At 39.7% G+C, this 14523-nt stretch overlaps 1 protein-coding gene across 1 annotated transcript; it reads right to left on the minus strand.

Annotated features, from left to right (window-relative positions):
• Positions 1-296: 296 nt before the first annotated feature.
• LOC147332594 (uncharacterized) lies at positions 297-3130 on the minus strand. The gene is made up of 6 exons (XM_086290623.1): positions 2929-3130; positions 1610-2652; positions 1423-1492; positions 840-1014; positions 545-710; positions 297-394 (listed from the first exon to the last, which is right to left on the minus strand). Exons 1-5 carry the CDS (start codon positions 3128-3130, stop codon positions 545-547), a joined length of 1656 nt encoding a protein of 551 aa, XP_086146749.1. The 3' UTR covers positions 297-394.
• Positions 3131-14523: the final 11393 nt, after the last annotated feature.

Below are 14523 nucleotides of genomic sequence, written 5' to 3' on the forward strand. Positions count from 1 at the left end.
ATATAAGAACATTTACAAAAAACAATATAATTCAATAAAGTAGTCTCAGAATAGTGAATTAAACCAACATTTATTGTTGATATTTTTTTAACAAGAAAAACATTTTTCAACTGAATAAAAACAATGCCAATAACCAAAATAAATAGAAGCGTACATGAAAACTACACAGTCCTTCAGCTTTCTGTCTGATTTTTTTTAAGGAAAACAGTTTTTCATTCCACTAAAAACAGGACAAACCCACCAGCATGAACATTAAATAAACTATTACAATTATCAAACAAAACTCATTTACAAAATGTAATAATTATCAGTGGGTCCCAGGAAATAGAATGTGACATGGGATTTAGATTTCCGTTACCAGGATGGTCGGGTTCAGTGTAGTCTTTATCACCACCTGTCAAAGACACATCATCAATATTCATGTTTGCTCAGGTTATTCACTTGTTCACATCTGTCTGAGATCATTCATACTGTTGTATGGATGTGTGTACAGTATGTATATAATTATCAGCTATGTAAAAGATATTATCATCTCTGTTCTTACCTAGTTGGAAGTCCTCCATTCAAACTCAGAGAGCCGCTGGAGGAAGGTGGTGATCCGAGGGCTGATGCTTGTAACCTTCCTCTTTACGACACGACCTGTCTTGCGGCTTGTACCAAGTTTTGCAGGGCATTTTGTTCCCATGTCTGGATTGATCCTCACAAAGAACCTTTTAACGGAAAAAAGGCTGCTTTAATTTCAAAATTAAAACATACGTTACAGCAATCACCTATATGTTTCTGCAACTGTAGTCAAGCTATCACATATATTTCATTCTTAAATGGTGTAAAGTATTTACCTCTGTATTATCTCCAGTGTGATGGACGCTGACTCCTGATACTCAAGGTTGAAAACGTAGTATGACGCAAAGAAGACAGCAAGGGTGCTGGCAAAGTCATGCATCTGCTCAGGCTCATAAAATACCTTGCCCTCCAAACTGATCATCCAGCGGCTTGCAGACATGAAATTATTCCCTAAAAACAGACAAGAGTCCAATAAGACAATGTGCTCACCCTTACAAATAAGGTTTCCAAAAGAATGCTGGATAGCAGGCCTCACACTGTACAAAAATAGAATCCACACGGTTTGCTGCTATTTCTCTTATTATTTATTATCTAATGAAAATTATGATCAATTACAGGAAAAAACTGCCTTATGTCTTTGCATTTTGGCCTGTGCTGAAATGTTAGGTTGTTTTTTCCTGTTGGTCATTGTGTATAATAAATAATAAGAGAAACAGCAGCAAACTGTGTGTATTCTATTTTTATACAATATAAAACAGACAAACCCCTGTTAAGTAAGTTGTTGTGGGTACAAATACCACAATAATTACATAGATTTTTTACAAAAATATTACAAGAGGATTGAAACTATTTACTTACCAAGCGCTATTACCCTTGGTGTGATGGGTAAGGTCATCTCTCTCTCAACAGACATCTTGGTGGAAAAAGCCTTTAAAACACAAAACTAACTGATTTGAATGATGATACCCAAAATCATTGAAATATTTTTCCTTTGTTTATGTTGACAGTATTGATAGTGCATGTGTAAAATTTTAAATATAATTACGTCAGCCAAGATGAAGATTGAGTCCTCTTTTTCTTGGAAGTACTTCATCAGAAGGAGGATGGCTGCTGTGGCGATCTGGTTGTGGTTCAGCTTTGCACTGTCGCACTCACGTAGCAGATGTTCAATCTCCTTGTTCCACTGAAGTCTCTGGCTTTGAAAGAAGTTCAAAATTCTCCTTCCTTTCGTAAGAAGGGCTTCACTGAGACGTGTCTCTACCTCAATATCTGTGAGTGTGTGGAAGTGAGTGCAGAGGCCTCTTTTAGTAAAAAGAAATGGCCAATGCTCTTGAACCTCACATAAGGTGGGGGCAGGCCAAGAATTAAGCATGTGCCTCTGGTAAATATAAGTCAAAGACATATAAGTATTTACATCTGTTGTTTCAATTGCTTGAGGACCTGCTGATCTGAAGACAGTTGACATAGTCTGTCTTTTTGTCTCCAAAGTTTCAGTCGTTTCTCCTTCTGGTAGGGTTGTGGGTTGCCAGTTGATGCAACCATAGCTATCAAGTTCAGATCTCCCCCTTTTGATGGCAACATCACCCTCATTGTTTTCCCTGGTAGACCTTTTCCTTGGCTGCCGGATTCTGCTGCTGACATTGTCTCTATTTACATGTTCAACTCTTGTTTTAAGCTGTTTGAGTAGGGAATAATAACCACAGCCTAATTGCTCACCTTCTGCAGTCTTATCTGCAAAGGTAGCGGGATACTTAGATACAATAGCTCTAGCTACCTCCCCACAAGCAGCTCTGTTAGGGTTGGGGCAGTGTACTCGCATTCCTTCTACAACAGTCCTAATCATTATTCTCCTGTCTTCTGGGTGAGCCATTCCACCAGTTGCCAAGGTCTGTGAAAGTCTTGTTGGCATCTTCTCCCAGGGAACTGAAAAATTGCTGATCCAGGAGGTGTTGCTTACATTTGGTTGTGTGGAAGGGAGTTGACCTGATGCTTGTGCAGAACAGAGTGAACTACCCTGTAGTGGCATTTGCACAGTTGTTGAGCAGGTGGTTTCAGGTTCCTTTGGGTTGTTTGAAGAGCCAGACTCCACTTGGTCGTCGATATTCACACACACACACACACACATAAACACAGCAGAACAATTCCACATTAACTATGTACAGATGGGTTTTTTGGAGTATTTATTGAGTAATACTCTTATATAAGACACAAAAGCAAGAGTGTTGGAGAAATAATACCAATGGCAATGAAAGCTAGTTTTAGTTTTGAAAGCTATAACAATTTCAAAATAACTCTCAAAATAACTAATTTACAACTATTTTCAAGATAGGACTGCAACCATTTATGACATTAATGCATTCTCACCTTTTCTGAATACTTGAACAAGTCTTCGACTTTGAATTGGTGTCAAGAAAGGCTTGATATCATCAGGCTCAACAAACAGGAGATCTTCTCTGTTTCTAACACCAATAATGTCTGTCAGGTGCTCAATAACTGCCCTCTTTGTCTCTTCATGCAGGTCAGGTAATGCCAGGTTAATTTCATGATGTAGGCTGCCGCTGTCCATATCTGCAATGAATTAAGAGGATGATATTGAATGATGCAAAGATACAACGGTTAAACCTGAAGCGATATACACTGGCAGAGGGTAGTAATCAAACAAACTGTCTGCTTGAACACATATGAATCTTTTTTCAGAATTGTGTAGACAGTGAAGTCCAAGGTTGATCAGTATCACAGATTGAAGGATGTCCAAAACAAAGTGTACTTGTTTGTGACTGATGAGGATCACTGAGATTTTTCCAAAGATGTGGCCACATTCATCATGACCCATAGCAACAACAAGCCCTTTGCAATATTTTGTTCCTTTGTAAACTACTGCTGATACCTCTGACGTTGTTTCTTTCATCAAGCCAGCTGTCCTGACAGACTCCTGAATTAGACCATTGTACAACTGCTCATCATATTCACTAGTTTCACCAACTGCTTGAACTGCTGGAGCAAACAATGGTCCACTGCTGAGGTACGCCTGAAGCAGCTGGTGCCTTTCTGCCAGTGTTTTACAAAGGTGAACAAAGTTGTGCAGTTTCCGGGCGCATTCCTTGAAATACGAATGCTTACTCTCGAACCGGAGAGTCCACAAGCGAATAAGAGGCCCAAAGTGCAAAAAGAGGTCACTATAGTGCAGTAAATAGTGATGCTTGGGCTTGAGTGGGTGATTAGGGAAAATTGTGTGTCTTGAATGAACATACTCCTCTGTTATTATCTTAAGGTATGCAATCTGGTCATGATGGATCTTGGGAGCACATATGAGCTCAACCATTTCCTTGAGCTGTAGATAAAGTTGCCAGACCTGACTGTCCTCAGGATTTTTTATCCTGTCACCAACCAACAATGGCAACAGTCGCAACAGACACCAGTTCTGTGCTGCAGAACCAGAAAGTTTTTTGCCACACTCCTTAACGTCACATGGTTTACTGAGACTATCATTCCCTGAGTATTTAAACTGTGTGATCGACCTGTTTCAAAACAGTTTCCCATTCATTCTTTATGGTAGTGCTAAATCGCTACAGATGTAATATATTTTTGTCCACTATGGTTTTCCGGTGTTGTTTTGAGTCACTTTCCACTTCCAGAGATGAAATCAGATCTCAGAGCTCTGTGTTCATTAATCACAGGTAAGAAAAGGGTTATTTGAAATAAGAGTAAACCTACAGAATGAATATGCAGCTGTGCTTTAAAGGTTTATCGGATTCATGACAGTTAACGTCCACCGTTTGGTTAAACAGTTGTGTCAGCTGTGCTGAAGTGATGAGCTAAATAATGAATGAACAGGAGGTTTCATTTATTTGTGTGTGCCGCTGTCATGTTGTAATGGTAAATATTCTGACAGTGTTGTGTTCATGTCTTACGAACATTAAAAACACTCACTGACAGAAATAGACCTGCTGTTTTTATTTCTTTTTTTAAATGTATGTGTGTGGTTTTCATGTTGTAAGTACTCTTGTCAATGAGCTTCTGACAGTCTGTCCTGTATGGGTTATGGATGATGATGATGTGCTGTGATAATACAGCTGCTGGCTTTATGCTGAGCTTTGACACTAGGCTGTTGTTACAAATACAGAATCAGTCATGAATGATTTTTATTCACAGACAGAAAAAAATACATCTTCATCACAGCTCTGATAGTGCTAGAGTTAGCTTTCACTGAGTCAGCTGAACACAGTCTTAAAACAAATGTATTTGTTCCTGTCATTAATCTTTAAATCACTTCAGCTAATCCTTGGCCTGCTTCTTTTTCTGTAAACCCAACTACACTGTGCAACAGTATTTTCAAAGATTTATTTCAATCGCTTAGTTCTTTTTAAGTTTCCTTAATTTTTCTGTATTTGCGTCAAAACATTTTTTTCTTTTTCATTGTATGTCATACCCAGAGACCACTCTGATCCCTCCTGTTGAAGCTGGAAGTTGAATTAAAGACATGTCTGCACCTTTGAGGGAGGACCCTGTGCCGCAGAATGCTCTGACTGTGAGCCTTATGACTGGAGGGGGACTCCTCAGAGATGAAGGTGGTGCAGGGAGAGTTTGGGAAGTTAAAGGATAATCTTTCCTGTGTCTTCTGGAATGATGTCATTTAGTATGTTGTATGTACTGGTACTTATATAAAACCTTTCTACTCTACTTCAGTTCGCAGAGCAATTAATACACCATGCCTCATTAATACAGACATAAATGAATGAATAATATATATATATATATATATATATATATATATATATATATATATATATATATATATATATATATATATATATAATGTATTATTATAAATAATAATAATAGTAATAGTATACATATAATAACATATATATGTTATTGTCTTATGTGTATGATTTCCTTTGACCAGAATGGTCTTACAAAAAGAGATTTGGTCCTCTGTATAAATAACGCTTAATTATCCCTAAAGTAAAAGGTCTTACTTAAATGTTTATATACTCACTTTATAAAAGCACCAAGCTGTTCTTTGTCGTTTATATGGTGCTTGACTTTGTTCATTATGACTTTCATGTCAGAGAGTATTCTAGCTTCTGTCAGAGTGAAAGTGTTTAGCAGGAATTAGGAACCATTATAACAAAATGAGCAAAATGAACAAACTGATATACAAAATGAGCAATGTATCGCATTCTTACTGACCACTTACCAAATGTAAAATGTATGGCAATAAGTTTATTGTTCAAGTTAAGTTTGATTTGAAATTACATTTTTTTTTCATTTTATTTTAATACATCTCTGTCATGGGTCAAAAATGCTATGAGGTGCCATAAAGAATATTATTACTGAAACACTCTCCACTGAAAACCAAGCCATTTCAGATGAACAGGAAGTTATTTCCTGACAAGGAAAAAGTGGTACATTTCAAACCGCTACACAGATGTCTACTCAATAACCTGCTAGTAGCCTAAGTGAAGCAGCCGCATTACTCTGTCAAATGCAACAGCCGTGGGCAGTCGGTTGTAAGACTACGGTCAAGTGAGTCCTCACTAATATTTCAAACTAAACAGGTTTTCTAGATCAAATCCACCACCTCTCATACTTTGAATAAATTAAAAATACACACAAAATGGGCCTATCACATCAATGATCGACCTGCTCATTACTATGTCCACCTTGTTACTGTGGAAAACGAGGAAGACGCTTTTTGCTTAAATTAGCCATTATCACTTATGTCAGGGGTTCTTACATTTTGTTTTTTTTGTTTTGTTTTTATCTCAGGGCCTGACGTTTTCACTACAAAGTGGACCAGGGCCCATTCACATATTAACACTGTATTGAATAAATTAATTTTGCTTTTGGTTTGATTTATATTTAATAAATAAATCAATTCCACCTGATCTTAAAAGCTAAAACCTTGCCAAATAAACATGATGATGACGACATTATACAATGTAATAAGACATTTATTTATTACATGTATGTGAACCTGGAAATAAAACAAAATGCCAAACAGGTCAACAATTCATGAAACAAATCAAACTGCAAGTAGAAATTGAAAGGCTCAAGTCAAGGTTAATAACACAAAAATAATTAATAATTCAATTTTACTACAACGAAAGAGAAAAAAGGGACTGATCTAGTTGTAAAGAGACAAAGATAGTATTTTTATTCTTTCTAGAAGCTGATGCTGTATGTCTAAGGTCATGTCCATGATACGGTGGCTCGCAGTGTCGTTTGAGTGTTCTTTGCAGCAGCCCCTCCGATGATCTCATGGCACATATATAGTGGCAGGCCAAATCAATTCAGTGCTTCAATGTATAGCATTACTCCACACATTGGGCTCTCGGGTCCGCCTCATTTCCTCTGTTCACAAACCGCATGCTTCAGGAAGTCAAAGCTGTACTTGCACAAACATTTTGACTTTTGGGAGGGGGTTGTCACCTTTATCTTCCTTTTTGCATTTTAAGAACTTCTCCATATATTTTGCTAACTGCAAACAGCAGGCAGACTGTCTTCTTCTTCTTGCTTTTTGAGGCTGTTTAAACAACTCCCACCAAATGGTGTGAAGCTGTATTGAGACTGAGATTGTCATGGACAGGGAACAATAACCAAAAGTATTTTGCGGCTCTTAAGGTGTGGCTCGCAGCCCCATGGTTAAGAATCACTGACTTATGTGATGCTGTTTATACTGTAAGTAACCATAAGAGGGTGGGCATGCTATGCTTTAACACATCTGTGAATCATTCAGAAAAATGGAAGAAAAGGTTGATGACAGACTGATATTTATTCTGGTTTTAATTTTTTAGATTTCCTTAAAAAAAACAAAAGAAAACTGTTGGGTCTAAACTCAGACCCCGCTGTATCCAGGACTTATTCCCATGAAAGAAAAGCAAGGCAACAGTGTTCGATCGATTTCTTGCGCAAGGGAGGCCTCTCGTCTGTGACCAGCACGTTGAAATGACCACGCTGGTGGCCTCCTCTCGCCGCCTTTTATTGACAAACTTCAAACAATAGTTTACAAAACACCTCCCCTTGCAACCCCCTTTGGTTACAAAGACAAGGCACTGTATGTAAGTGTGTGTGTGTGGGTGTTATGTGAGAGTGTGTGTGTGTGTGTGTGTGTGTGTGTGTGTGTGTGTGTGTGTGTGTGTGTGTTTGATCAAAGGGTCATAAAACCTAAAAGCAGGAACAACATCCTTGGTCATAAAGAGGGTAGTCTTCCCCCACACCCAATGTATGGTTTACCAAAGATAACACAGTGAAACCATACAAAGGGTAGGAAGCTCTACCAAACATCAAACAGATCTTCAAGTTAGGATGTATCTACAATAAAACCTCCCCCAGCACAGAGTGGCTGGAGAGGTGGTCAGGATCAAAGGAATGGCTTTGATCCTACTGCTTAAACTAAGACTGTACAAATTTAAGAAACACAATGGCAACATTCAACAATTAGACTTAACATTTCCCTCCTTTTTGTCATTGTTCTTAAATTTCAACTTATGCACCCTTTGTTTAGACAGTGTCAGTGTAGATTTCATTCATGCACAGTAAACTACATCCTATACATAAGCAAATCAGTATCAACAGTTCAAAAACAGGAATTAATATCTTCAAAAGAAGATGCCACCAAGGACCAGACAGTAACCAAGCTATCCAGCCTTGTGGCGGATCTACTCCTGTCGTGCAATTCATTATGTATTTCTTCAAGTAAACAACTGAATGTCAAAGGTCAAACAAGAAGAATCATCATTCTCAAAAATCATATGTCACTACAATCCACCTGTATACAGACATAGGTATTTAAACGCATCAGTTGACTTTATTGTTTGTCCATGTGGCTCTCAGCTAACTTCAAAGCTGCAGCCTGGTCAACACCCTTCTTTATGACTCCTATCAACCCCCCAAATCTTCTCACTGTAGGCATCCTGTGGGGGTTAGAGTCAACTTGTGAATTATCTGCATTTACAACTCTTCTCCTGTCCTGTTGTCACCACAGAAAAAGCTTTGTAAAGGAAATTGGATCCAGCTGTTTTGATCTTCTTGGCTCAAAACCTCAAGTGTTCATGATGTAAATGTAGACAAAAGGCTTCTCTGTTTACATCCTTCTTGCAGAAGACAAAAGAATAAGTGATGTTACCATGTTCCATGGTTAATCTCCAACTTGGGCTAATCCATTGTCCTTCGTACACATAGGCAATTGGCCTGTTTCCAGTTCGTTTAACTGTATAATGTCCTGCAACAAGTCATATTCTTTGAGTCAGACGAGCAGGTCTGTCTCACCAGAGCAGTTCACCTTCCCAGCTACTGGTGAATCAACCTTCCATTCAGGTTATGAGGAATTGGAAAGTTGAAAAGTTGGCAGTGTTCCTGGATGTGTTGCTAAAGCAACCAAACAAACTGTCTCGCTCCAAGTGATGCTATCCGGTTGTGTTCTTAAACTGCCACCAGTAGTTGGTTGAAAACCCATGCGGGTACTGGGTGTGATTTGCTCTGTCCCAATGCGCTCCTGTCATCCCACTCAGGGTCCACAGGCACAAGAAGATGCACAGCACATTCCCAGCCATTCTGATGAGTACCTGTGGCTCAGTTGGTTTCTTCACCGGATTGAGACGAGGGGCCCTGGAGGCTTTCCCCCCCTTTGTTCCCGGTCTTCCTGCCACTTACTCCGAGCTGGCCTGGATGTGTGTCACCTTCTTGCAGTGCGCTTGATGTATCCAAGTGTTCCTTCCAGCAATCTTCACTGCTGTGGTCGTCGTCAGCAGCATCCGATATGGACCTTCCCACCATGGACTGGACCAGCACTTCCTCTCCATGGCCTTATCATCATCCAATCTCCAGACTTCAGGCTCTGCTCCTGCGAAAAAACAGAATCATCTGGCAGATCATTTGTTCTCATGACTACTTTACTTTTAAACATTTTCAAGCATCTAATCTGCTAATATGCTCTCTCTTCTGCTTTTCTATCATCACTACAGAAGACTGGAACTCTAAATGCTCTAACATGTGTAATCTCAAAGAGTCAGACCATTCTCTGTTGGAGTAATCCTCATGTACTTATTCTATACAGTCTAACCATGTCCTGCCTGTCTTCCTAAATCTTAACTTTACTGTCTGCAAAAGTTTTTTTTTTAAAGTATTTAATAATCCTAGAGTGAGTATAACGACTGCTCATCTCCCTCCTGTTTGAGACATGGCATAGCCAATGGCTCAAAATAGCAGCAGTCTTATACAAATTATTAGGCAGTACTGGTTTATCACACAGATAAAAAAATCATCCTGCAAGCTTGCTCCCTCTGTAAGTCACAACTATTGTCCTGCAGTAGGTGAGTGGGCCTGCATGTCTGCTAATGCTGTACTGATAAAAGGTTAACACCATGTTTAACTAAAGCTGCCTCTTTTGCGATCTTATCTGCAAAAACTTCCCCTAATGCAACCGGATCTTTCCCTCACATGTGTGCTGCACATTTACAAACGGCAATTCCACTGGTTAATAACGCTGCATCCAGCAGAATTTGCAAGAGTTTGGTGTGTTCTGCAGGTTTCCCTGTAGAGGTTGTCACACCTCGTCTCACTCACTGCACTACAAAGAAATGTACAGTAGCAAATGTATACTACCTATCAGTGTATATTGTCTCTCTACAGCTTTACACGCTTCCGTTAAAGCTAGCATCTCTGCTGCTCAAGCAAACATGAAACATGCTAGTTGTCCTACATAGATAACTCTCTCTCACTGTCAGCTACAGTAAAACGTGTTCTAGTCTGTCCCTCTGCTGTTGTAAAACTCAAATCATCAACAAACCAAACCTTTCCCTCAACGAGTGGCACATCTATTAAGTCATCCCTCAGCTTACACGTCTTCTCCTCGCGCTCTCTACACTCATGAGAAGTGTCCTCCTCCGTTGGCAAAAAGGGTTTGACAGATTCAGAATTCTGCACCACTTTATGGTAATATGTGTGGTTGTGAGAGTAACATTAACATTAAAGACAAGTGTCTTGTAGGTGACAGAAATGTAAGTTTAGTCTGCAATAGTAAACATCTACCTCGTGTGGAACTAACAATTGCAAAAGGTGAAATAAACTATTGAAACATTGTACAGCTTAAGCTGCTGCACATACTGATCTCACGCATGGAGGTAAAGCACGAGCAACTAGAGCTAATCTTTTAGGATAGTAAGTTACTGGCTTCACTTGTGGAAAAAGTGCTGTTAGTTATTTTACAGTCACCTGGCATTTGTGCTGTTCACAGAACCACAAGTCCATCGCTGGACCTCCTCTGCGCTGTCACTTTTTGGAGCTTGGCACGCTCCCTCAGGTTCCATTTTCCAACGCTGAAAGTCTCCTTGTGACAATCCTTTGGAAGCCCAGTAGCACAGCTCTCTGTGCTGAAGGTGATCTCCGATCCTCCTGAAGACTCCCTCCAGGCCTCAGCTTCCATCTTGTGGACGATCCTCTCAGTCTCTCCTTCTCATCATGGCACCTCACGACATCTACAAATTGAAAAAAATGACACTCCTCTCGCCACACGGCTTTCGCCATGTGTCAACTCCCCAATGAGACATGTACAAGAGTGTTGCACAGTCTCCCTAAAACAATCTCCAGGGTTTGTCCCTTGGAGCAGCTTCACTCCAAGCTGTAACCCTGTGTAAGAACATTAATCAGCACTTAAATGTTCAGCTTGTTTAACTCCCAGCTCCTGTATCACAGAAGACAAAGTCTTAAATTTAAACAACTTCACATTTGCAACCAACTGTAGATCATAAGAGTAATAAAGTATTCAGCATCACAGAGACAAGTATCATTGCAGGTTTATTCTAAACTCATTAATCTCCTACGTTTTCCCATAATTTATTCCAAATTATTTAACATCTCAATGTTATTCCACATTATAATCAGTGAACTTCACTTATAGGCCATCAAAGCCTCATCTGAACATGGATGCACCACTTGCATAGGTTTAATACTTGTAAATAAACAGCTAATCACACAAATCACTGCAACAATAATAGAAAACATTGTTTAATATTAATTCTGGACCCCACCTCTTGACGCATGGACACTTCTCATGCGTTAACTCACCAAACCTGGATCCCTGTCTTAAAAACTGGCTCCACCAGGAGCCTGCATACTCACCATCATGGCCTGGAAAACAAGATCTGGAAGTAAAATCAAACTTCACACTTATAAACAAGTATATCACAAGGGTAACAAGCATTCAGCATCAGCAAGACAAGTGTCATGTGCAGGTTTTCTCAAATCATTAAATCACTATTGTTACCATAATTCGCCTCAAACATGGATCATCCCATGTGCTCAGTTAACATTAATGTAATCGGTGACTTCTCTTAAGCAAAGTCACTCCACTCATATATTTATTATGGGTCCAAAAGTGGCCAGCAAATGAGCCCATAATAAACTATTCCATAAATATCGTAATCTCTTATTTGTTTTACTCATGTCACTTGTCCGCTTCTGCTGAATGCTACATGCACTCTTAAAGAAAACAAAACCTGTAATAAAGAAACAAACATCCACCAGTTGTTCTGCTAAAAACCACATCATCAAATCACATGAAAAACTGCAATGCTGTAAGAAAAAATGCAAATGTTAGCGCTGCGCAGGTGTGTACACACTTTCTCACAGTAACTTCTGTGAGTACCACAAGCCCATGAATAACACACCTCTGATAGATTCACAAACATAAAAATGGCATTTAAAAGGTTAAACCATCACGCAACCTCAGATGTTGCTATCATCTTTCTGCTCCTGTAACAGAGACACACACAGAGATACATCCACACCTTTGTCAAGTGGGGGTTGACTTCACACAATGGTGTTAAGTCAGTCAGTCAGTTCCCGATTTATTTTAAAATTCTTACTCATTCACTCAGTGATTCCTTCTTTTGCTAATTGTGGAAATTATCGTCGCATTCGTTTCCACGCTCAGCAAAACAACGTCATTTCAAAAAGAAAAATAATTTAGACTGGATTTCCTCGTTGAATCCTTTTGGACAGGAATTTGTTTCCTGATTGTCCCAAATAAGAGCCCATTTTAATTTTGGGGAAGCTCACTTTGCAACAGTTTTCTCGACGACGCTTCGATTCTAATCGTGCAGATCTGCTCAACAGAGATCATCAAACAAAACTTTCAGTGCACCATGAAAGTAACAAAATAAAAGAAAGAAAATAAAAGAAATCAAAGAAAATAAAGGAAAGATAGGCCTTGTTTAAATCATGACACGTGTTCTTCATGCCAGGGGGATAAATCGTAACAAAAGACAAATCAAACAGCCAGTTTAATCTCAAACATTCATCCAATCAGCCATACACACAACATACAGCATAACCCTGTTGTCTTAGCACATAATAAGTTTTAGTTCTCATGTAACTAAATGTGTGCCATGGTAAAACTTCTTCACACACCAGAAACTCACAATCAGCTCACTCAACTCACTCATTTAAGACCTCTCATCAGCATTCTGTTTCCTCCTCTATGATGCAACCATCTGTCCTCCTATAATATTCAGTCCACTAGTCTATGTATCACTTTCATCTTACTAGTGACTTGGACAAGATGACAAACAGAATCTCATGCTTAAGATGCTGTCTGGTCTCATGAGTATCATTGTATGTGTATATGCATGTAGGGTTAGTATGGTTAATGCATTTTCAGTATGTTTTTGTGTTCATCTCTCACCACACTTCCATTATTCTCATCACTGCTTAAAACAACACACATCTCTCTGTTTTTTTTCTTTAACTGTACTTTTCTCCAAAACAGAAAATAGCATTACAGCTGTTTCAGACTGAGAAACACCAAACACTCTTCGTGCTATCATTCATCCACACAACTATTTTATTTCTTTTTGTCCACTGGGCAGGTGACATGCAGAATCACGTCTGCCCCAGCTGGATACCTTTCACACACACCATGACGTCAGACACTCTCACACTCATGGAATTGATCAGGAGAAAAACTTTCTTCATCTTCACACTCTGTTACAGAAACACCATATGTTTTGTTTTGTTTTTTTGTTTTTTTTTTGTGTTGTGTCAGGGATGGATATGTAGTTGTAACGTTTGTGTTCACTAACTTTACTTTCTGTTTCCTACCCTGCCAAGTCTGTCTTGGACTCAATGCTGCTCCTAATATGCCTTTAATCTCTCCTCCACTTCTGCCTCTGCTCTCTCACGCTCTTCTCTGACTCTACTTTCTGCTAACATTCTTGCTCTTCCTAATGCTTTTCTATGGTGTTGTTCTAGAGTAGTTGCAGTGGATTGAGCTGTAGTTTCATCCTCAGGTTTCACAACTACTTCTTGCAATATTGCTCTTTTAACATTCTGTGCTTCTCTCCTCTTCTGAGCCTGCTCCAGCCACAACTTAGCAACTGCTAACTGCAATTCCTTCCTCTGCTTCGCTTTACCTGTTTTACCTGCTACACTTACAGCTATTCTTTCTACCAGCATTTTACACTGAACTTCCACTAATGTCCCTTCAAATCCACATTTCTTATACCAACAACCTACATACTGCGTGCTGCCTGGTAAAACTTTCTGCATAAATTTTACATCTCCTTCTAAGGCAGACTTACACATTTTATTCTCCATTACAAGACAACAATCAGCCACACTCACGCAGACCACGTCTGGCCCGCACACACACAACATAGGCCTATCGCTTGCGTCTGCACGCACAGCTAGCGCTCTCTGTTGAAAACTCTCAAACGCCCCATATGGCGGAGAATTCAACCTTCGGACACTCTCCAACGCCCCAAATGGCGGAGATTCCGGACGCTGAACCTAGGTTCTCTCCACGCCCCAAACGGCGGAGAAGCCTGCGTCTCTCTCACGCGGCTAGCGCGCTCCCGGACTCACGTTTAACGCACAGCCCGTAGCCGCTCTCTATTGTTTTGGGTCCACGTGCGCTCTCGTGACCAGCGCTCCCCGGGACTCAAACGTTTCACGCAG

Source organism: Aulonocara sp. 'chitande type north' Nkhata Bay, linkage group LG4 (genome assembly GCF_057382095.1).
Source record: "Aulonocara sp. 'chitande type north' Nkhata Bay isolate Kocher_YH1m ecotype deep benthic linkage group LG4, A_spYH_male_GT1.1, whole genome shotgun sequence".
Classification (NCBI taxonomy): Eukaryota; Metazoa; Chordata; class Actinopteri; order Cichliformes; family Cichlidae; genus Aulonocara; species Aulonocara sp. 'chitande type north' Nkhata Bay.

What these genes read in the sequence shown, in the direction of transcription:
- LOC147332594 (XM_086290623.1), bottom strand. Translation starts at nt 3,130, where the DNA reads ATGGACAGCGGCAGCCTACATCATGAAATTAACCTGGCATTACCTGAC. An exon ending in TGTTCAAGTATTCAGAAAAG is followed by an intron (nt 2,653 to 2,928) that starts GTGAGAATGCAT and finishes TCGACGACCAAG; the next exon opens with TGGAGTCTGGCTCTTCAAAC. An exon ending in ACACTGGAGATAATACAGAG is followed by an intron (nt 711 to 839) that starts GTAAATACTTTA and finishes TTCCGTTAAAAG; the next exon opens with GTTCTTTGTGAGGATCAATC.